The sequence below is a fragment of the Equus asinus genome, chromosome 17 (assembly GCF_041296235.1).
Source record: "Equus asinus isolate D_3611 breed Donkey chromosome 17, EquAss-T2T_v2, whole genome shotgun sequence".
NCBI lineage: Eukaryota > Metazoa > Chordata > Mammalia > Perissodactyla > Equidae > Equus > Equus asinus.
In genome coordinates this window covers 16,192,541-16,216,165 of record NC_091806.1, presented here as the reverse complement: position 1 = coordinate 16,216,165, position 23,625 = coordinate 16,192,541, and the positions used below count along the sequence as shown (strand labels likewise).

Here is a 23,625-nt window from a genome sequence, read left to right as displayed (position 1 = left end):
CAAATTTGCATGAAAATATAACTGGGCTTTCCATAGTCTATAAGACTATGCACAATTGCTGCCACTCAAACACACATCTCCATAAACTTATCCAGTACCACAGTCTCCCATGGTGCCTATGTTTCAGTCCCAATGGCTTCATTCTTGCCCCAGGGCCTTTGTACTATCTCTTCTTTATTTCTAAAATGCTTTCCTTCCAGAGGTCCACATGACTCGCTCGTTGTTATCACTCAGTTTTCAGTCCAACTGCCATTTTCTAAGAGAGGACTTTCTTAACCATCCATGCAAAGTCATCCTCTTTCTCCTTGAGTTACCGTTTATCAAACAACTCTGTTAATTTTTTCTACAGGATTTTCACCATCTGATTTATCTGTTTATTGTTTCTATCTTTCAACTCGTACATAAACTCCATAAAAGTAGAGGTATTACTTGTTTTTCTCATTACTGCATCTCCAAGCACCGAGGACAGAGACTGGTACAGAATAAATGCTTAATAAATATTTACTCAATAAATTGCCATCAGCTCCATGTACCACTCTTTAGAATAAATGAATTGGTAAAAGAAAGCCTTGTTAACTGGAATGCTTCTGATATTGATGGTATTCCACCTTGGTGAATAAATTGAAATGGAGAATTTTATATTAGTTTGGTATATGTCAGCGATCTTATCTGAAGAGACAGAATCATATCTAGAGAGATTAATTAGAAAGGACTTACTATATGAAATTATAGCATAAAGAATCTTTGGATGGTCTAGAGTCACAGATTCTAATCTGAGTGGCAAGGAACAATTTGCATAAGCACACCTGACAGGGCTGGCATGCTAAAGGACATGCTGCCTCTGCTGACACCATGACTGACTAACTGCAAAGGTGCCATCAGTGCCCTGACCTAGGGACCACTCTGACTCTATTGACGCCGTACCAGAACCCAGCCTCAGATAACTAATTTCCAATTTAAAGACTTGCACAGATGATTTTGGTTGGCAGAACCAAAGTCACATGTCTGTACTCGATTGTCAAGGAGATCTGGAAAATGTAGGCCTCTGGATTTTATTTTGGATATTACATCCTCTGGGACACTAACAAAATGTCTGAGTGCATTCAAAGTTTTTGGGAAGTCACTCACTGTTTCATACAGTTGGGGATGGAGTCTTGTGTAAAGCATTTTATTTTATCTGCTAGATAGTTGTCCCTGTTTCTGTTTTCCCTACACATAAGAAAGAAGGGAGTCATAAAGGACTATAAGTAAGTTTGTGAGCAGAAAAATTGGTGATACTGTAGAGAGCTATTGGTATATTCATGTAAATTTTACTGAACACCTACTCTGTCTGCATGGATTGTGCTTAGTGCTCAAAAAGAAACAAATAACTGGGATATTTTTTAATCCTCTCAGTATAGTATAACATGTGATTTGGTAGCAATTTTAAGAAAAGCAATTTTTTTTAAAAGCTATGTCCTATCTTAATTTTGAAATGTTTTAGATGGAAGCTTTCCTCAATTAAGAAAAAATTGTCCAAGCTATTTACTGTCACTTTAAATAAAATCAAAATTCCTTACTAAGCTCTGTACTGCCTTGAAGACTACAGTTCCTATTCATCTCTTCAATTTCAGCTTCTTTTCTTCTCTCCTTTCCCTATTACGTCCATGTAACTGACCTTTCAGTGCCTTGAACTTGCTTAACTCTTCTCCACATCGAGACTCTACATGTAACAGAGCTTCCAATTTTTTTTTTATAAGGAAGATTAGCCCTGAGCTAACTACTGCCGATCCTCCTCTTTTTGCTGAGGAAGACTGGCCCTGAGCTAACATCCATGCCCATCTTCCTCTGTTTTATATGGGGAACGCCTACCACAGCATGGCTTTTACCAAGTGGTGCCATGTCCGCACCTGAGATCCGAACCGGTGAACCCCGAGCCACCGAGAAGCGGAACGTGCGCACTTAACCGCTGCGCCACCGGGCCGGCCCAACAGCGCTTCCAATGGAAGCAACTTCCTCTCCTTTGGATCTCAGCTTCAACGTCATCTTTTAAGAAAGACGTTCTCTGATTACCTTATCCATAGTAGTATTCTCCCTCTTATTTTCTGTCACTTTTCATCCGCCTAGAATTTATATTGATAGAGGAGTTTAATAGGGATTGAATTTTAGGTTTTTTTCTAAATTTTAGTTTCTTTATAGTTGCATAATTATCTTTTTGTCATTGATTTCAAGTTCTGACTACTGTCTAAAGTCACATATATGTTAGGATCTGATTGCGGCCTCTATTTCATTGATCTCTTCATTTAGGTACCAATTGACACATAATTGCTTCAATATATAACACATTTTGATTTATGATGCAACTAGCAGTCCCTCATTATGTTTCAAAATTAAGTTTAAAATAAAATAGTGTTTGAATTTAAATAAGAAATATGTTTAAATTTAAATTAAGCTTACAATTGTTAAAATAAGTTTAAGGTAGTTTGATGACAAAACAAAGTTAAGTTATTGTTTTCTATATGATTCAATTTAAGAAGATTAATTTAGGAAGAGTTTGTGTCTTGGGAGTATTGAGAACTGCTAGTTATGAAGAGAATAGATCTTTTCCTTTAACAAGGCATCTTTTATTCCCTTGGGTAGTGCTTCCATTTCCTGCCTGTGCTACTTATCCCTTATAGGTAGCTGCTCTTCTTCACCCATGACCCATAAATGATAGCTGACACTTTTTTTGTTTTTGAGGAAGATTAACCCTGAGTTAACATCTGCTGCCACTCCTTCTCTTTTCACTGAGGAAGACTGGCCCTGAGCTAACATCTGTGCCCATCTTCCTCTACTTTATATGTGGGACACCTGCCACAGCATGGCTTGACAAGTGCTGTGCAGGTCCACACCTGGGATCCGAACTGGCGAACCCCAGGCTGCCAAAGAGGAATGTGTGAATTTAACTGCTATGCCACTGGGCTGGCCCCAATAGCTGACACTTTTGCTTTAAGGAAAACCGTCTTTTTCAGGAAGTGGATGATCAAAGTGTTTGCTAAGCATCTTTTGGTGGTGTTGAGATCATTCTACCAATGGTGGTTGCGATTGACCATTATGTGACCATCTGGAAAGTCCTGTACTATGAAATCATCTGATTTCCTATGTACTATGAACCCCTGCACTTTGAGTGACAGGAAGTAGCTTTCTATCTCTAGTGGCATGAGGCAGAGGCTTTGTCCTTGCAACCATTCAGATCCTCTTCAGTCTGGCTGCCTGTCTCTCGCTCCAACGTCATAGACCATTCATGTGTGGACCTATAGCTTTGAGGGGAGCTGCAAAGCCCTGTTGACCTGTGTCTCTCAGATCCCTGAGGTCATCTTAGTCTTTGTGCACTGCATGTTTTTATTTTTGCACCCAATCACCACCTTCTCCATTGATAAGCCAAGGCTGTGTTTTCTCAGGATCATTTAGGGTTCTCATAAAATGCAGATTCTCAGGACACAGCAATGGAGATTTTAATTTAGTAATTTTGTTGTTGGATTATGTCTACCTTTTAAAAAAATTACGCAGGTATATCTGAAGTCAATGATCTTGACATGTACTTTGAACTATTATGTTCACATCAAGAGCCTTTTGATGAAATCACTGTAATTTTTAAATTTATTTTTAAATTGTGGTAAAATATACATAACAAATTTGCAATTTTAACCATTTTAAGTGTCCAGTTCATGTGATCATTAAATTAATTCACATACATCACAAACATCACCACCATCCATCTCCAGAAATTTTTCTTCCTCTAAAACTGAGTGTCCACATCCATTAAACAATAATTCCTTGGGGCTGGCACAGTGGAGCAGTGGTTAAGTTTGCACGTTCTGCTTTGGCAGCACGGGGTTCGCTGGTCTGAATCCAGGTGCGGACATGGCACTGCTTGGCAAGCCATGCTGTTGTAGGCGTCCCACATATAAAGTAGAGGAAGATGGGCACGGATATTAGCTCAGGGCCAGTCTTCCTCAGCAAAAAGAGGAGGATTGGCAGCAGATATTAGCTCACGGCTAATCTTCCTCAAAAAAAAAAATAAATAAATAAAAATAAAAATAAATAAATAAATAAAATAAACATTCCTCATTCCCCCTCCCTGAGCCCCAGGAAACCAACATTCATACTTTCTGTCTATGAATTTGACTGCTTTATGTAACTTATGTAATTGAAATCACACGTCTTTGTCCTTTTGCGAATGCCTTATTTACCTTAGAATAATGTATTGCAGGTTAATCTTTGTTTTAACATGTATCAAGATTTCCTTCCTTTCCAAGGCTGAAAATATTCCATTGTATGCACGTCTCATTTTAGTTATATATTGATCTGTCAGTAGACACTTCCTTTGTTTCTACTTTCTGGCTATTATAATTAATACTGCCATGAAAATGGGTGTAGAAATAACAGGGCGTTTGAGTTTCTGTTTTCCGTTATTTTGGATATATATCCAAAAGCAGGACTGCTAATCATATGATAATTCTTTGCTTAATTTTTTGAGGTAAAACCACAGCATTTCTCTAGCAGCTACATCATTGTACATTCCCACCAGCCATGCACTATTGTCCCAATTTCTCCATTCTCTTTCTTATGTGTGCTATGTTCTGTTTTTTTCATAGTAGTTATCCTAAGGGGTGGGAAGCTGTATTTTATTATGGTTTTGATTTGCATTTCCATAATTATTAGTGATGTTTATATCTTTCCGTATGCTTACTGGACATTTATATGTTTTATTTGGAGAAAGGTCTATTAAAATCCTTTTCTCAACTTTGGTCAGTTATTTCTTTTATTTCTTTTCTCGTTGTTGAGATGTGGAGGTTCTTTATATATTTTGCACATTAACACCTTATCAGATAGATTGTTTGCTAATCTTTCTCCCATTCTGTGTGTTGCCTTTTCACTCTGTGACAGAGCATTTGATGCACAAAAGTTCTTAATTTTAAGGCACAATTTATGTATTTTTTCTCTTCTTGCCTGTACTTTTTGTCTCATACCCAAGAAATCGTTGCTGAGTCTAAATTTTCTTCTAAGAGTTTTATAGTTTTAGCTAGTATTTTAGGTCTTTGAACTATTATGAGCTAATTTTTGTATAAGGTTCAGGGTTCAATTTTATTCTTTGGCTTTTAGATATCCAGTTCTCTCAACACCATTTGTTGAAAGGTTGTCATTTTGCCATTGAATGCTCTTTGTACCCTTGTCAAAAATCGTTTGAAAACATATGCAAAGGTTTCTTTCGAGGCTCTGTACTTTATTGCACTAGTCTGTATGTCTGTCTTTATGCCAACACCGCACTGTTTGATTACCATATCTTTCTAGTAAGTTTTGGAATCAGAAAGTATGAGACATCCAACTTTGTTCTTCTTTTTCAAGATTATTTTGGCTATTTGGAGTACCTTGACATTCCATGTGAATTTTAGGATGGATTTTTCTATGTCTGCAAAACACCCTTAGGGATTTAATAGGGATTACATTGAACCTGTAGGTGACTTTAGGTAGTGTGACATCTTACTAACATTAAATCTTCCAGTCCATGAATGTCTTTCCATTTATTTGTGTCTTCTATAATATCTTTCAGCAACATTTTGCAGTTTTCAGTATACAAGCCTTTTCTCTCCTTGGTTAAGTTTGTTCTTAAGTATTTTATTCTTTTTGGTGATGTTTTGAAATGGAATTGTTTTCTTAATTTCCTCTTTGAGACATTCCTATATAGTATAGAAATTCAGCATCATTTTATGATAAAAAGCTCCCAAGAAATTGGATGTAGAAGTAACATACCTCAACATAATAAATGTTGTATAGGTCAAATCCACAACTACCATCATATATGGATTAAGTTTTAAAACTTTCCCACTAAAATCGGGAACAAGACAAGTATGCCCAGTCTCACCCTTACTTTTCAACATGGTACTGCAATAAAAATTCCTGTGAAATTTTTAGTTTTCTACATATAGATCATGTCATCTGTGAAGTGAGATAATTTTACTTAATGAGATAATTTTTACTTAATATTATTACATGTAGCAGTGCTTCTAATGGTAACAATTTCCTATCTTTTGGATCTCAGGGTAAACATTACTTCTTAAGAAAGTCCTTCTCTGATGAACTTAGCCATAGTAGACTTCTCCCTCTTATTTTCTGTCACAGCACCCTGTTTGCTGTCTTAGAAGCTCTGAATAAAACAATAATAACTTTATTAAACTATCCCTTATATATTGTGTGACTCAAAAGAACGTAAGGCCCATGCAGGAAGGACCTTTTAAAGATTTTATTTCAGTTTTATTTATTGCTGGGGTCCCACTCATAGCACAGTTCCTGGTATGGAAGTTGACAAAAGAAACCTTAATTTAATTTGAGTCCAGAAGCCTGGAGGGGGAGCTCTCACACCCTATCCTACACTCTAAGAGGAAGAAACCTGTGCTTGCATCTTCAACAAGAAGTAAAACTACATTAATGCTGAAGGAAGATTTCTCTCCCCACCTGGAAACAGCGAAGCCAATGGGAAATGCCGCGCCTCAGCCAAGGAGAAGCCATTTCTTCCCTGAACTGTTGCTTTCCCCCATGTACTTTCTTTTAGATCAGTTCCTCCCCTTTTCCTCGTAACTCATCTCCTTTGTTGTCTAGATTTGCCTACAGTCCACCATAGCACGCACATGCCAAATTGCAATTCCTTTGGCTGTTGCCAAATAAACTCATCTTGAGGGTGAAATAGCAGGTGCCGACAAAAATAATCCATAACCAATCTATAAATGAAAACTTGAGTGAGTTTATTCTGAGCTAAAATGTGAGGACCATGGCCTGGGGCCTTTCTTCCCGAAGGAAGAAAGGGCACCAAAGAAGTGGGGTATACAGAGTGGTTATACACCCCCAGAGAGAATGTTTCACATATGATTAAAATGTCCTTCACACAATAGTCACAAGATTGCTCTGTTGGCACAGCAATTGATGGACACAGCAGATAGGTCTGCTCTCTTGGTGAACACAGCAGGGTGGCAAGTCTGTTTTCTCAAGCTGGCTGGTCACAGGTGAGCTGGGTGGTCAAAGGTGAGCACAGTAATCAGTTCCTAGCCTAGGAAGAGATGCTTATCCTTAAGGAAATGCCAATATGGGGGGAAGTTGCACCTTTATCTTAAGGGCATTTGTTCTTGCCATAGTAAATGTTTAAAGCAGATATACAATGCATGCTCAATGGCCATGGTCAGGCTCTTTTGGAAAAAAAAATGTCAGGATGAATTAGGTTTACACCAAATGGCTTTCTCATATACTCTGATATACCCTCTTGCTTGCCATTTCTATTTGTCACAGGTGAATTTGCTTTTTAAGTTGACACTGGAATAAAATAGGTGGCCTTAATTTTTAAAAGTAATCCATAATTGGATAAATAATTAGTTATTACACCTAAATTGGTGACATTTTTTAACATATGTTATCACACTTCAAGACAGAATAAATTGACTATTAAATAAAAGGAAAGAGAAATTTGCTATGACAAGAGAGGAAATACTTGATAAATTAATCTTCACTGGAACAAAATGACTGGCTTGATATTTTATTCTTGACTTGCAATAGTCTTATCATGGTTCTGAAGCTTTTTGGTTTCTCTATGTTACATCTTTCTGACACTAATTATGTGATTTGTGCTAGTATATATTTACACCTAAATGTTCTTTTAAATTTTATGGCAAATCCCAGTGAATTTAATTAAGCAAGCATTAGTCTTGGATATATGCCAATTCCAGGACTCAATGATAAATGTGATCAGAAAGGGTAAAGTGTCCAATGATCTTTGCCCCAGTTGAGAAGAAGATGCTACCCTCTTCAGAACTGCTCTGAACTTTTCAGGTGTTCCTTTGTTAGGCTTAAAGTATGTCATAAAAAAATCACAAGAATATCTCTAAAAACTCAAGTCAAATGGTCTGGCTGTACCAACACAATAGAATGAGAAGCACTAAACAATTGAATGGTGTTTTTCTATTTTGAAGTTAGTAGGAAAGAAGTTACCCCAGGAAACTTTCCCTGGGAAATGGCTAGTAGCTGTTCTTATGTAAAATTAGGATTTGCTTATCTTTTGATTAAATTATCCTAACGTGATAAAATTTTGTTTATCTGTGTGCATCATACAAATCCTATCAAATAATCTACAGTGCAAATGAAAATAATCTTCTGTATAATCAGACGACTCAGTGGAGAAAATAGACAGACAGTCGAATGAAACAAAATCTATCCTCAAGTCATAATGCAGCTTTTTGTCCTCTCTTGTCATAGTGGATGAAAGAAGAATTCCAGGTCCCTATGAATAAGTTAAAAAGTCTTCCTTCAGATTGTCAACAAGCCATCATAAGGTAAGACTAACAGTAAACAGTGGGAACCAGGCTTCACAATTGTGTGACTTTCTTCATTATGTAAGAAATTAAATCACTTTGAAATAAATCAAACTTAAAGTTCAATTCTAGTTTTATTACTTAGAAATGTGTGATCTTGGGAAAATTAATTACATGTTCTGTACCTCAATTTTTTCAGCTATGAAATGGGGATTACAATTCTTGTTACAGTAAGTATTAAGTATGATATATTAAATTGTGAGTGTGTGATTAGAACCCCTTGTAAGAGTTTTGAGCATTAGTTGATATAATCACAATAAGATTTTAAAAGGATCATTTGAGCTGCTTCTGGAGAAGAAACTGTTGGAGGACAGAATGAAAATGGAGATACTGTGCAGGAGGTTATTGCAGTGGGCCAGGAAGAAAATGGGGGTTGGGAAATGATCAAATTTGTGATATATTAGAAAGTAGAGTCAATAGAACTTGTTAAATGTATCAACAAGTAAAACGGAAGCAATAAGGGAGTGAAGGACACTGTCACATTAATTGTCTGAAAAATTGCATGGAAAGTGATACCATTTAATGAGATAAGGAACATGTATGCTTATTGTAGAAAATTAAAAATTTAGTTTTATAAATACTAAACTGACATCCAATTAGTGACGTCTAGCAGTGGAGATTTTGTATACACACATTTGAAAATTAATGGAGAGATAGCTGCTGGAGACACAAAACTGAAGTGCCTCAGGGTTTACTGGTCACAGAAAACTGAAATATTCATCTAAAGACCCTAAAAAAATGGTTTCAATGAGACAAGAGACAACCTAGCACAGTGACCTTCCATTCATATTTGATCTACTCACTTTGACTATGTAAATTACCCTAAATGGGTCTCAAGTATTACACTTTTTTGACTTTATGAACGGTGCACCTTTCATGGAATTCCATTTCCATCTTCTCTTGTTCTTTCACTTTTCATTTAAAACCCAGCTAGAACATTGCTTCCTTTGCGAAGCCATCTCTTATTCCAATTTGGTTGATACATTCCTACACTGTGTCCCTTAGCATTGTGTGAATATTCTTATAATGGTTCTTATGACAGTAGCCTAGAATTGACTTGTCATTCAATACATATCAAATCATTGAGGACAGGCAACAATGTCTTATTCAATTTGGTAATCACTGTGTCCATGACTCATTTGCCACAAATAGATACTGTTAATTGAATGAATAAATAAAATATTAAATTTATAGTACATTTAAAAGGTTTCCCACTTGCTTTGTAGGTAAAGTGCTTCTAATATCTGAAGTCAGCATCTAATAGAGATTAGATGGAACCAAGCAACAATGTGACTTACTTTGTCCTCTTGGGCCTCACGCAGAATCCAAAGGAACAGAAAGTCCTTTCCATTATTTTCTTGTTCTTCTATATTTTGACCATGGTGGGCAACATGCTCATTCTTGAGACTGTAACTTTCAGTAAGAGGCTGGACACACCAATGTACTTTTTTCTTGGTAACCTGTCAATTTTGGATGTCATTTATTCCTCTTCCATTACCCCCTGGTTGATTTCAGACTTGTTCTTTGGGACAAACACCATGTCCTTCCAATATTGTATGATGCAGCTCTTTACAGAGCATTTTTCTGCTGGATCAGGGGTGTTTCTTCTGTTGGTGATGGCCTATGACCAGATGTGGCCATCTGTAAGCCCTTGCATTATTTGGTCATCATGAGGAGGTGGGTGTGTATTTGGCTGCTAGTAGTGTGTTGGGTTGGAGGTTTTCTGCACTAGTAATTCAGCTTTACACTATTTATGGGCTCCCATTCTGTGGACCGAACATCATTGATCATTTTTTCTGTGACATGTACCCCTTATTGAAGCTCATCTGTACGGACACCTATGTCATTGGCCTTTTAGTGGTGGCCAATGGAGGACTGATCTGCACTTTTGCTCTTACTCCTCTCTTATGGTGTCATCTTGCACTCTCTAAAAAACCTTAGTCAGGAAGGGAGGCTGAAAGCTCTCTAGACCTGTGGTTCCCACATCACTGTGGTTGTTTTCTTCTTTGTTCCTTGTATTTTCATAAATGCAAGACCTGCACAGACTTTCCCCATTGACAAATCATTGAGCTTGTTTTATACAGTCATAACTCCCATGCTGAACCCATTAATCTACACTCTGAGAAATTCGGAGATGACGAATGCTGTGAAGAAACTCTGGAGAAGAAATTTCATATCTTGTAGTAAACAAGTTTATTACCTACCATGAAGAGAGTCATTTCACATTAGGGTCCATTTCCTTGCAATGCAGAAGTCTTCTTAAATCTGATACTGACTTTCTTCAAAGAATTTATGATAATTATAATTAAGCAAAGAACTATGTGATTGTGCTATTAATTACTGCTTCTCTCCCTTGTTGGGGATCAGAACTGGTCACCTCAAAATATGTCTGTTTGGCTGGATTATTTTTAAGAACAAAAGACTCTGAAAGAAAGTTTGCCCTCCCCTACCTGCCTAAAAGAATTTAAGATAAAAGGCCTGTCCCCAGGATAGGCCATCACCATAGATAACTCTGGGTATTGATAGACTGAAAGAGTCCTTGCTAAACACATTCTTATCAAAGTTCTGTTTACCAAATATTTGCTTTTCCATTTCCATGTGAATTGCCTTCCTCCCCTTTGAAGTCCCAAACCACTACCACCAACATTCTCTTTTGTCCTTATCTAAAGATGCTATTTAAGGTGACAACTTTGGTCATTCTAGGGAGATACTCAGTTTTCCTGAGTGTCTCCCAACTACACACATTACAAAGCTTTGTTTGATTTTCTCCTATTTTTTTTTTTTTTGGAGGAAGATTAGCCCTGAGCTAACTACTGCCAATCCTTTTTTTGCTGAGGAAGACTGGCCCTGAGCTAACATCGATGCCCATCTTGCTCTACTTTATACGTGGGATGCCTACCACAGCATGGCTTTTGCCAAGCGATGCCATGTCCACACCCGGATCCAAACCAGTGAACCCCGGGCCACCAAGAAGCGGAACGTGTGAACTTAACTGCTGCGCTGCTGGGCCACCCTGATTTTCTCCTGTTATTCTGTGTCATGTCAATTTAATTTATAGCCCAGGCAGAAGGACCCAGAGGATAGAGGATTTGTCTTCTTCCCCTACACCCTGCTAGAATGTAGGGTCTTATAATGTCCTGTTTATCACTTCACCTAGAGCAGTAATGCCTATAAAGCAACGAGTCAATAATATATAATGAATTAGTGAGGAAATTTTTATTTAGTTACCTTAATTTTTAATCAATTTATACATTTCTCTTTTTTGCTTTTTTCCGAGACTATTATTTCTATTCAGATTCTCGTCATTTAAGTTCATTCTTATAATTACAGTATTTAAAATACTTAATGCTATATACTCTGTCTTCTTTGTGAAATTTTAGTTGCGTTATATATGAAATTTTTAATGTAATACGTCTAGATTTTAAAGAAAAATTGAAGTGTAATATATAATAAGTAGTAAAAATGCAAACTGTACAAAACGGGATAAAGTGAAGATAAATTTCTTATTTATCTCTGTTTAGTCTCCAGTCCTCTTCCCCAGAGGCAGTCACTTATCTTTTTCTTAATATTCTTCAGGTAATAATCTTTCCAAATGCAAATGCATTCAAATATATTTGTGTTTTTTCTGTGTATGTTAATACTTGCATTTGCTATGCAACATCTTGAAAAGATTTCCATACCAGTCCATATAGTTCTAACAGTTTTTCTCAAACTGTATTATACTGCCTTATAAACATATATTAAAATTCATATATGCATACCTCTTCATGCTATTCCTCTTTTTCTATGACAAATAATTTTACAATAAATATGCTTTTGAATATGTGCAAGTATGAGTTCCTAGAAGTGAAACTGTCGTACATATTTGAATCAGTGGTCAGATACTGTATGTATATGAAATGTTGGTATTCATAGTTACTGCCAAACTAGCATCCTTGAGGACATACAAACTGCCACACTCCTGCCCACCATCTATGAGGATACTTTTGTCTACAATCTCAACCAACAGCACCTGATAAATATTTATGCATACATCTTGAAGTTATTTTATTTCATTTTTTATACTTTATTTAAAATCCTTTTGATATAATTGAATTTGAGCATCTTTTTGCATTTACTGTGATTTGTATTTCTTTTCCTGTGAGTTGTCTATTAATATCTTATATGTATTTTATTCAATAGATGTTTTGCATACTGATTTCTGTGAGTTAATTGTGTACGGGAAATGACACCTTTTACTATTGTTCATGCAGTTATTATTTTTCTGGCTTCTGTTATGGTTTTGACTTTATTATACTATGTAGAATGCTTTTGGCATGCAAATTATTTTTCTTTACATGTGATATTTATTTACTTTTAGTTTTTTGTTTCTTGCTGAAAGACTTTCTCCACTTTACTCTTACCAAAATATTCTTCAGCTATATTTGGCATTTAATTTTTAAGCATTTTTGTGGTCCTTATCTTATTTTAAAACTTCTAATCCATCTGAAGTTTATTTGATATAGGAGTTAAATAGGGATTGCACTTTAGTTGTTTTTCTAAATTTTAGTTGTTTTTCATAGTTGCATAATTATCTCTTTGTCATTGATTTGAAGTCCTGACTACTGTTTTCTAAACTCCTATATATATTTGGATCCAACTGAGGACTCTATTCTATTTTGTTGATCTCTTTGTTCAGGTACCAATTGACACACAATGTAGTTGCTTTGATATATAATGCATTTTGGTATATGAGATGACTAGCAGTCCCTCATTACTATTTTTTTTTCAGAAGCTTGTCTAGTCTTGCATGTGTATGTTGCAAAATTAAGTTTAAAATAAAATAATAAATTTAAATAAGAAAATAATATAAGTTGAAAATTAAAGTAAGTTTACAATTAAATTGAAATGTTTAAAATAGTTTAGTTAGAAAAAGTTCAGTTATTATTTTCAAGAAGATTCAATTTAAGAAGATTAATTTAGGAAAAGTTTATATCTTTAGAATATTGAAGAGAATATATCTTTTCATTCATCAGGTCATCTTCTATACCCTTGGGTAGTGCTTCCATTTCCTGCCTGTGTTACTTTTCCCTTAGAGATAGCTGCTCTTCTTCACTCATGACCCTAAAATGTCAGCTGACACTTAGGCTGTAAAGAAAATCATCTCTTCCAGGAAGTGCATGACTCAAGTCTTTGCTGAGCATCTTTTGGTGCTGCTGAGATTGTTCTGCCCATGATGGATGCCAGTGACCACTATGTGGCCATCTGTAAACCCCTGTACAATGAAATCACCAAGAGTGACAAGGATGTGGCTTCCTCTTTCAAGTGGTTTGAGCCAGAGGCTTTGTCCTTGCAACCATTCAGATCCTCCTCACAGTCTGGCTGCCTGTCTCTGGCTCCAATGTCATGGACCTTTCATGTGTAACTTGAACCTTCTGTTGAAATTCGTCTTCATGGGCACTCATACCCTTCATGTCTTTGTTGCTGTCAAGAGTGAGTTCATCTCTCGGTTAAATTTTTCCTCTTGATGGTCTTCTATGTGGTCATCTTGTACTTTCTAAGGATGTATAACATGCAGGGGAGATGCAATGCTCTCTCCACCTGTCTATCACATGACTGTTGTCATCTTAGTCTTTGTGCCCTGCATATTTATATGTTTGCACCCAATCGCCACCTTCTCCATTGATAAAGCGGTGGCTGTGTTTTATACTATGACAACTCCCTTGTTAAACTTCTTAAACCTACACACTCAGAAATTTAGAGGTGAAAAATGCTATGAGAAAGTTCTGGAGTGAAAAAGTGACTTTGAGAAATAATCATAACAATATAAAATGAACTTATCCTTTAAATGGAGAAGAGAAAAGAAGATAATTTCTATGGTTCAGAGCCAAATGAACACTATTAGTTAAAAGTATGTTGATGTCATCCTATAAGCACATCAAGGAAAAGTCCAAGAGTAAAATTATATATCATTATAAAAATATTCTATTTAGATTTATGTATTTCCCAATGGTTGTAAAATTTTAAGGTAGCATCAAAATTAGAGTTTCTATAAAATTCAGATTATCATGACAGTGTTAAATTTAGTAAATTTGTTGTTGGATTGACATACCTACCTTTTAAATAAATTACTCAGGTGCGTCTGAAGTCAATGATCTTTGCATACACTTTGAGCTATTTTGCTGTAGTTTATGTTCACATAATGAGCCTATTAATGCAGTCACCTTAGTTCTTAAATTTATTTTTTAAATTATGTTCCAGTATATATAACAAAATTTGCAATTTTAACCATTTTTTAAATAAATGTGTTTTTTTTTTGAGGAAGATTAGCCCTGAGCTAACATCTGCTGCCAATCCTCTTATTTTGCTGAGGAAGATTAGCCCAGAGCTGACATCTGTGCCCATCTTCCTCTACTTTATATGTGGGACACTTACCACAGCATGGCTTGCCAAGTGTTGCATGTCTACACCCAGGATCCGAACTGGCGAACCCTGGGCCACCGAAGCAGAATGTGCAAACTTAATTGCTGTGCCATGAGGCCAGCCCTCCCAATTTTAACCATTTTTAAGTGTTCAGTTCACTGGCCTTAAGTTAATTCACATTGTTATGCAAACATCCCCACCATATATTTCCAAAACTTTTTCATCTTCCTAAAACTGAAACCACACCCATTAAACAATAATTCCCCGTCTCTGAGCCCCAGGCAACCAACATTCTACTTCCTGTTAATGAATTTAACAACGTTAGTACCTCATGTAAATGAAATTATATAATCTTTGCCCTTTTGTGACTGTCTTATTTCACTTAGGATGATATACTGTATATTAATCTATTTTTTAGCATATGTCAAAATTTCCTTCCTTTTCTAAGCTAAATAGCATTCCATTGTATGCATATACCTCATTTTGCCTATACATTTATCTGTCAGTGGACACTTGAGCTGCTTCTACTAGAAGGACCTACAACTAGAATATACAACTATGTATTGGGCGGCATTGGGTAGAAAGAAAATAAGAGGAAAAGAAAAAGATTGGCCACAGATGTTAGCTCAGGTGCCAATCTTTAAAAAAGAAAATCTGAATATATAGGAATGTTTTAGGTCTCTATTCTCCTTATTCTTTTTTTTTGTGAGGAAGATTTGCCCTGAGATACTGTCTGTTGCCAATCCTCCTCTTTTCTTTCCTTGAGGAAGATTAGCCTTGAGTTAACATCAGTGTCGATCTTCCTCTACTTAGTATGTGGCATGCCTCCACAGCATGGCTGATGAGTGGAGTAGGTCTTCACCTGGGATCCAAAGCTGTGAACCCGAGTGGCTGAAGCAGAGTGCATGGAACTTTAACCACTCAGCCATGGGACTGGCCCCTCTCCATATTCTTTTTTTGTAATTTCTACTTCTGCCATATCTGGGCTGATTCATTCTTTCTCTTTCTGCCCCCAAATGGAAGGTCTAACATTTACTCTACATTATTTGGACTAAAAGTCATTGTTATTGTTATCTTAGCTGCTTATTCAGAGTGAGAGCCTTTTTTTCTTCACGATTCTACTGTGTGAAAGAGATTTTCTGTATTATTTTTGTAAGCAAATTTTGGAGACATGGGTGATAAGATTTAGTATATTAGAATGATATATGACTATGACTGTTCTAATCATGATATGATATGATTAGAAATATTAGAGCATATTGTTTGAATTAGACAGTCCTAAGATAAAACTTAATTTTTCCACTTAGAGTTTGAATTTCTGCAAAACACAACATCTTGAGGATTCAATTAAAGAATACTGATAGAGACATTATCAGGATCAAATAAAGAATTCTTGGAAAGCTCTTAGTACCACTGAATACTTAATAGATGTTAGTTATTATGAACATTCTTTATTACTGGAGTCTGAGAGTATAATAGAAATATTCATTAATCTAAGCTTTCTGTGAGCTTTAGAAGAAATGATACTCTGCATTTTTTCCTGTTGTGAAGAATATTCTGAAAGCTGACTGCCATTTTAGAAGCTCTTGGGTACTGGAATGGTTTCCAACCTCCTCGGCCATTACTGAACCTCTGTCTCCTGGTTTTCTAATCTACATTTCTAATCTACATTGCCTCCACTTTCTTGGGGCTGAGTCATTTGTGCGTCTAATTTTCTCCTGACAAGTCCTTTTTGAGGAGTCAAGGTATTATTTTGTTATGAATCTGAGGCCAACAGAGCAGGCAACCAGAATATGAACTGAGAAAATAAAGGGAGATACTTGTCTAGAGAAGATAGTATGTGATAGAGGTTAAGAGAAGGCACTACAGTCAGATTTCCTGGGTTTCAATGCAACCTGGGAAAAGTTTTAAAATTCTACGCCACATATTCTACATCTGTAAAAACAGTAATGATAGTGATTATCTCATAGAGCCATTGGGCCAGATAGATGAGTTAATATTTGTTAAGTGCTTATAACAGTGCCTGACACATAGAAAACATTATAAAAGATATGACCTTGATGAGTATGATTAATTACTCTTTTCTCTTCTGAGATCACCAAACAACCCTAACCTATAATTAATTCAGCTCTAATTAAAGTCAGGATGAAGCTAAATGAAACCTTATATACTTATATTTATCTATCTATCATCTATCTGCATCTATCTCTCTATCTATCTACCTATCTCATCTATCTATATCATACATATTCAAGCAAATATTACCTTAAGATGCTGAACTATGCTGATTGGTAGAATGAAAATTACCTGGCCAAATTTACACTAAAATATAATAGGCTTTTCATAGCATCCAGGGCTAGGCACGGTTGCTCACCACTCAAATACAAATCTCTGTAGATTTATCCAGTACTACAGTTTACCATGTTGCCTATGTTTCAGTCCCAATGGCTTCATTTTTGCCCTAAGGTCTCAGCACTAGTTCTTTATCCCTAAAATGCTTGCCTTTCAGAGGTCTGCACGAGTGGCTCTTTGTTATTACTCAGTTTTCACTCCAACTGCCACCTTCTAAGAGAGGTCTTTCTTAATCATCCATGTAAAGCCATCCTCTTTCTCCTTCAGTTACTGTCTATCAAACAACCCTGTTAATTTTCTTCTCAGCATTTTTCACAATCTGATTCATCTGTTTTTTGTTCCTCTCTTCCAACTAATATATAAACTCCATAAAAATAGAAGCATTATTTGTTTTGTTCACTACTACATATCTAAGTATCTAGAACAGAGATTGACACAGAATAAATGCTTAATAAATATTTACTCAATAAATTACCATCATATCCATGTAATACTCTTGAGAATAAATGCATTTGTAAAAAGAAACCTTCTTAACTGCAATGCTTCTGAAGTTGATGATCTTCTACCTTGCTGGTAAATTGAAATGGAGAATTTCAGATTAGTCTGGTGTATGTCAGAGTTCTCCCTTGAAGAGATAGAATCATATCTAGAGAGATTAATTAGAAGGCACTTACTACATGAAATTATAGCATAAAGAACTTTTGGAAGAGCTAGAGTCACAGATTCTAGTCTGAGTGACAAGAAACAATTTGCATAAGCACCCCTGACAGGACTGTCAAGCTAAAGGACATGCTGTGTCTGCTGACACCATAACCATGCTGGCACTGGCTAACTGCAAAGGTGCCATCACTGCTCTGACCTAGAACCACTCTGACTCTGTTGACTTCATACCAGAAGCCAGCCTCAGATAACTAATTTCTACTTTAAAGACTTGCACAGATGATCCTGGTTGGCAGAACTAAAGTCACATGTCTGCACTCAATTGTCAAGGAGATCTGGAAAATGTAGTCCTTTGGATTTTATGTTGGGAGTGTGGACACTACATCCTCCGGGACACTAACAAAATGTCTGGGTGCATTCAAAGTTTTTGGGCAGCCACACACCTTGGTTTTGAGTACGGTTGCTGATGGAGGCTTGTGTAAAGTATTTTATTTTATCTGTTAGATAGTTGTCCCTGTTTCTGTTTGCAATACACATAAGAAATAAGGGAGTCATAAAGGACCACAAGTAAGTTAGTGAGTAGAAACATTATTGATACTATAGAGAGCTGTTGATATATTCACTTAAATTTTATTGAACACCTACTCTGTAAGCATTGTGCTTAGTGCTCAAGCAGAAACACAAATAAGTGATATTTCTTAACCTTTCCTGTATAGTAAAGCATGTGATTTAGTAGCAATTTTAAAATAGCTCTTCGATCTTAATTTTGAAATATTTCAGATGGAAAATTTCCCTAATTAAAAAAATATCTAAGTTATTTACTCCCACTTTAAAAGACTTGAAAAAATAAAATCCAGATTCCTTACTAAGCTCCGTACTGCCCTGAAGAGTATGGTTCCTATTCATGTCTTCAATTCCAGTTTGTTTTCTCCTCTGTCTTCCCTATTACCTCTATGTATACTGACCTTTCAGTGTCTTGAACTTGCTACGTTCCTTTTTTTTTTTTTTTGAGGAAGATTAGCGCTGAGCTAACTACTGCCAATCCTCCTTTTGCTGAGGAAGACTGGCCCTTAGCTAACATCCGTGCCCATCTTCCTCTACTTTATACGTGGGACGCCTACCACATCATGGCTTTTGCAAAGCGGTGCCATGTCTGCACCCGCGATCCGAACTGGCGAACCCCGGGCTGCGGAGAAGCGGAACATGCGAACTTAACCACTGCGCCACTGGGCCGCCCCGGCTACACTCTTTTCAACACTGAAACTACATGTAACAGTGCTTCCAATGGAAGCAACTTCCTCTCCTTTGGGTCTCAGTTTAAACATAACATTTAGGAAAGACCTTCTCTGATGCCATTATCTGTGATAGAATTCTCCTTCTTTTCTGTCTCAGTACCTTGTTTGTTGCCATTAGCACTGATTAAGATTATAATTATTTTATTAAAAAGTCCTCTTATTTATCATCTGTCTCTCTATAAGAGTATAAGGTTGATGCAGGCATGGTCTTTTATATGATTTTTTCCCCATGTTTTATTAGTTGCTGTGCCCTCTTTCATAGCAGAGTTCCTGATATAAAATACGTGCTCTAATTTTTTTTAAATAACCAAAAGTTGGATAGTTATTTTATCTAAATTGGTGATAAAATTTTTAATGTTTCTAGCCACGCTTCAAGACAGAATAAATTGAGTATTAAACAAAAGGAAGGAAACACTTGCTAGGACAAATGGGGACACTTGATAAATTAATCTTCACTGGAGCAAAATGACTCAGCTGATAATTTATTCTTGACTGGCAATAGTATCATAATTGTTCTAAAGCTATTTTTTTCTCCATGTTACATCTTTCTGATCCTAATTATGTGATTTGTCCTGGTCGTATGTTTACATATAGATGTACTTTTAAATGTTGTGGCAAATCCCAGTGAATTTAATTAAGGTAGAATTAGTCTTGGATATATTCCAATTCCAGGACTCAATGATAAATGTGGTTAGAAGGAATAAAATGACCAATGATCTTTGCCCCTGTTGGGAAGCAGAAGATATCCTCTTAAGAACTTGTATAAATTTTTCAGGAGGTGCATTGTTATATTTAAAGCATGACATAAAAAAAAGCACAAGAATGTCTCTCAAAATCTCAAGACAGATAGTCTGGCCAGACCAACATGATAGAATGAGAAGGGCTAAGCAATTGAATGGTGTTTTCCTATTTGGAAGTTCATAGGACAGAAGTTACTCAGGAAAAATTTCCATGGGAAATGGTTGAACAGACAGCTGAATGAAACCAAATATATCCTCAAGTCATAATGCATCTTTTTGTCCTCTGTTGTCATACGGGATTAATGAAAAATTCCAGGTTCCTGTGAGTGAGTTAAAAAGTCTTCCTTCAGACTGTGAACAAGCCTCCATAAGGTAAGACTAACAGTAAATAGTGGCAACTGGGTTTCACAATTGTGTTAATTTCTTCATTCTGTAAGAAATTAAATCACTTTGAAATAAACAGATTCCAAGCCTAGTTTTATCACTTAAAAATGTGTGACCTTTGGGAAATTAATTAGATGTTCTGAGCCTCAATATCTTCAACTGGGAAATGGGGATTATAGTTCTTGTTACTGTAAACAGTAAATGGAATACATTAAATTGTGCGTATGTGATTGGAATCCACTGCAAGAGTTTTGAGCAGTGGAGTGATATAATCAGAGTGAGATTTAAAAGGGAATATTTGAACTGCTTCAGGAGAATAAATTATTGGGGACAGAGTTAATTTGGAGAGTCTTGGTAGGAGGTTATTGCTGTGGGCCAGGGAGGAAATGGGGGTTGGGAAATGATCAAATTTGTGATACACTGGAAAATAGAGTCAACAGGATTTGTTAAGGTCTGAATAATAATTTGAGAGCACTAAAAGAGTGAAGGATGCTGTGAGATTTATTGTCTGAACAATAACATGAAGGTAGTACCATTTAATGAGATGAGGAACACCTATATGTATCATGGAAAATTAAAAATTTAGCTTTATAAATACCAAATTGACAGACAATTGGAGATGTCCAAAATTTGAGACGTAGCATGTATGTTTGAAAATTAGCGGAGAGAAGGAATGGAGACGCAAAATAGAAGTGCTTCTGCATTTATTGGTCACAGAAAAGTGATCTATCCATCTACAGACCTTAAGAAAGAGGTCTCAAGAGGTCTGAGACACTCCAGGTCAATGAGTTTCCATTCACAATTTGTTATACTCACTTTGAATATGCAAATTACCTTGAGAGTCAGGTATTACGCATTTCTGACTTTACAAATGGTGCACCTTTTCATAGGATTCCCTTATCATCTTCTTTTGTTCTTTCCCTTTTCCTGAAAAAACTCAGCTAAAGCACTGCTTCCTCTCGGAAGCCGTTTCTGATTCCAGTTTGATTGATATATCCCTGCATTGTGACACTTAGCATTGTGTGAATATTGTTATAATGGCACTTATTATATTGACCTGGATTGTACTGATCTCTCATTATGCATCATATCACCAAGGGTAGGGGACTATGTTTTATTCGACTTAGTAACCAAAATGTGACACATCTGACACAAATAGATATTCTGTACACTTTCTTTTAATTGAATGGATAAATAAAAGATTAAACATATAATGCATTTAAAAGTTTTCCCTCTTGTTTTATAGGTAAACTGCTTCTAATATCTGAAGTCGGCACCTGTAAAGACTAAATGGAAACTTGGAACAATGTGACTTACTTTATCCTCTTGGGCCTCACAGAGAATCCAAACGAGCAGAAAGTTCTTTTTGTTTTGTTTTTACTCTTTTACATTTTGACCATGGTGGGCAACATGCTCATTATTGTGACTGTGACAGTCAGTAAGAACCTGGACTCCCCGATGTACCTTTTCCTTGCAAGTCTCTCATTTATCGATGTCCTGTATTCCTCTTCCATTTCCCCCAGATTGATTTCAGACTTGTTCTTTGGGGAAAATACCATATCCTTCCAGTCTTGTATGGCCCAGCTCTTTACAGAGCACTTTTTAGGTGGATCAGAGATCTTTCTTCTGTTGGTGATGGCCTATGACCGCTATGTGGCCATCTGTAAGCCCTTGCATTATTTGGTTATCATGAGGCAGTGCGTGTGTATTGTGCTGCTGGTAGTGTGTTGGGTTGGAGGCTTTCTACACTCAGTAATTCAGCTTAGCAGTATTTATGGGCTCCCATTCTGTGGCCCCAACATCATTGATCACTTTATGTGTGATATGTATCCTTTATTGAAACTCGTCTGTACTGACACCCGTGTCGTTGGCCTCTTAGTGGTGGCCAATGGAGGACTGATCTGCACTGTTGTGTTTCTGCTCCTACTCTTCTCTTATGGTGTCATCTTGCGCTCTCTAAAGAATCTTAGTCAGGAAGGGAGGCGGAAAGCCCTCCAGACCTGTGGTTCCCACATCACTGTGGTTGTCTTCTTTGTTCCCTGTATTTTCATGTATGCAAGACCTGCAGAGACCTTCCCCTTTGACAAATCATTGAGCGTGTTTTATACAGTAATAACCCCCATGCTGAACCCATTAATCTACACTCTGAGAAATTCAGAAATGACCAATGCTATGAAGAAGCTCTGGAAAAAAATAATTATGTCAACTAGTAAGTAAGTTCATCATCCATCATAAAGAAAGTAATTTGGCATTAAACCCATCTCTTTTGAGTGTAAAAGTCTTCATAAATCTGATGCAAACTTTCTGTTTCTTCAAAGGATTTATGATAATTATAAGTTAAGGATAAACTGTGTTTGTGCTATTAATAGCAATTTCTCTACTGGATGTAAGTTCTATAATATCTTATTTATTATTTTACCTAGAAAGGTGAAATGCATGGACAGTAGGGAGCCAACAAGTAATATGTAATGAATTAATCAATGAAATTTTTATAGTGTTGCACTAATTTTTAATTAATTTATGTATATTTTTATTACTTTATTTTTCATTCTTAGCCCTATTTTTAGTCATATTCTTGTCTTTTATCTTCATTATTTTCATTGTACTAGTTAGGATATTCAATGATTTATAGAGTTTTTTTTATTCAATTTCATTTGTGTTACATATGAGCTCTTTAGTGTAATATTTTACCTTTTTAAATAAAAGTTTGCACGTATAATAGATGATAAATATTAAAAATAGAATCCTTACTAAGAGGTAATAGTGTAGAATAAACCTCCTACTCATCCTTCACCAAAGTCTCCGAGTTCTTCCAGATGTAATCACTACAGTCTGTAAGATTCTGCAATTAATAATCTTTGCAAATATAAGCACATTTCATATATGTCTTTGTGTTTATATCTGCATATAAATTTTGCATTTTACTACTCAGCCTCCTGAAGATCTTTCCACATCAGTCTATATAGATTGAAATCATTCTCAGTTTCCTCATATTGCTTAATGCTCCTTTATCGAGATACACTAAAATTAATTTATCCAGTCCTCTTCATGTTTCCCCCAATCTTTTTCTATGACAAATTATTCTGCATTGAAGTCTTTATGAAATTGTGTAAGTATGAGTTCATAGAAATGGAATTGCTGAGTCAATTGGTATGTGTATTTAAATTGTTGATGTTCGCAGTTATTGCCAAAATGCCATCCATGAGCTTGTACTAAACTATACTACTGCCCTCAGTCTGTAAAATGCTGTTTGACCACATTCTCAACAATCAGTGCTTGATAAACATTTATGGTATTTGACAATCTGATTAAAGAAATTATGTTTCAATTATATGGCTTAATTTGTAGTTAATAAATACAGGTGAATTTGAGCATCTATTCACGTTTGAAATGATTTGTATTTCTTTTTTGTGAATT

General features: G+C 36.0%; 1 protein-coding gene and 1 pseudogene across 1 annotated transcript; both read left to right on the top strand.

The window, feature by feature from the left end:
• Window positions 1-9,754: 9,754 nt before the first annotated feature.
• On the top strand, window positions 9,755-10,584 carry LOC106821854 (olfactory receptor 4A47-like; annotated as a pseudogene).
• A 10,914-nt stretch (window positions 10,585-21,498) lies between these two features.
• Window positions 21,499-22,425, top strand: LOC139040930 (olfactory receptor 4A47-like). Its single transcript, XM_070488632.1, has one exon. The coding sequence runs from the start codon at window positions 21,499-21,501 to the stop codon at window positions 22,423-22,425; it is 927 nt and encodes a 308-aa protein (XP_070344733.1).
• Window positions 22,426-23,625: the final 1,200 nt, after the last annotated feature.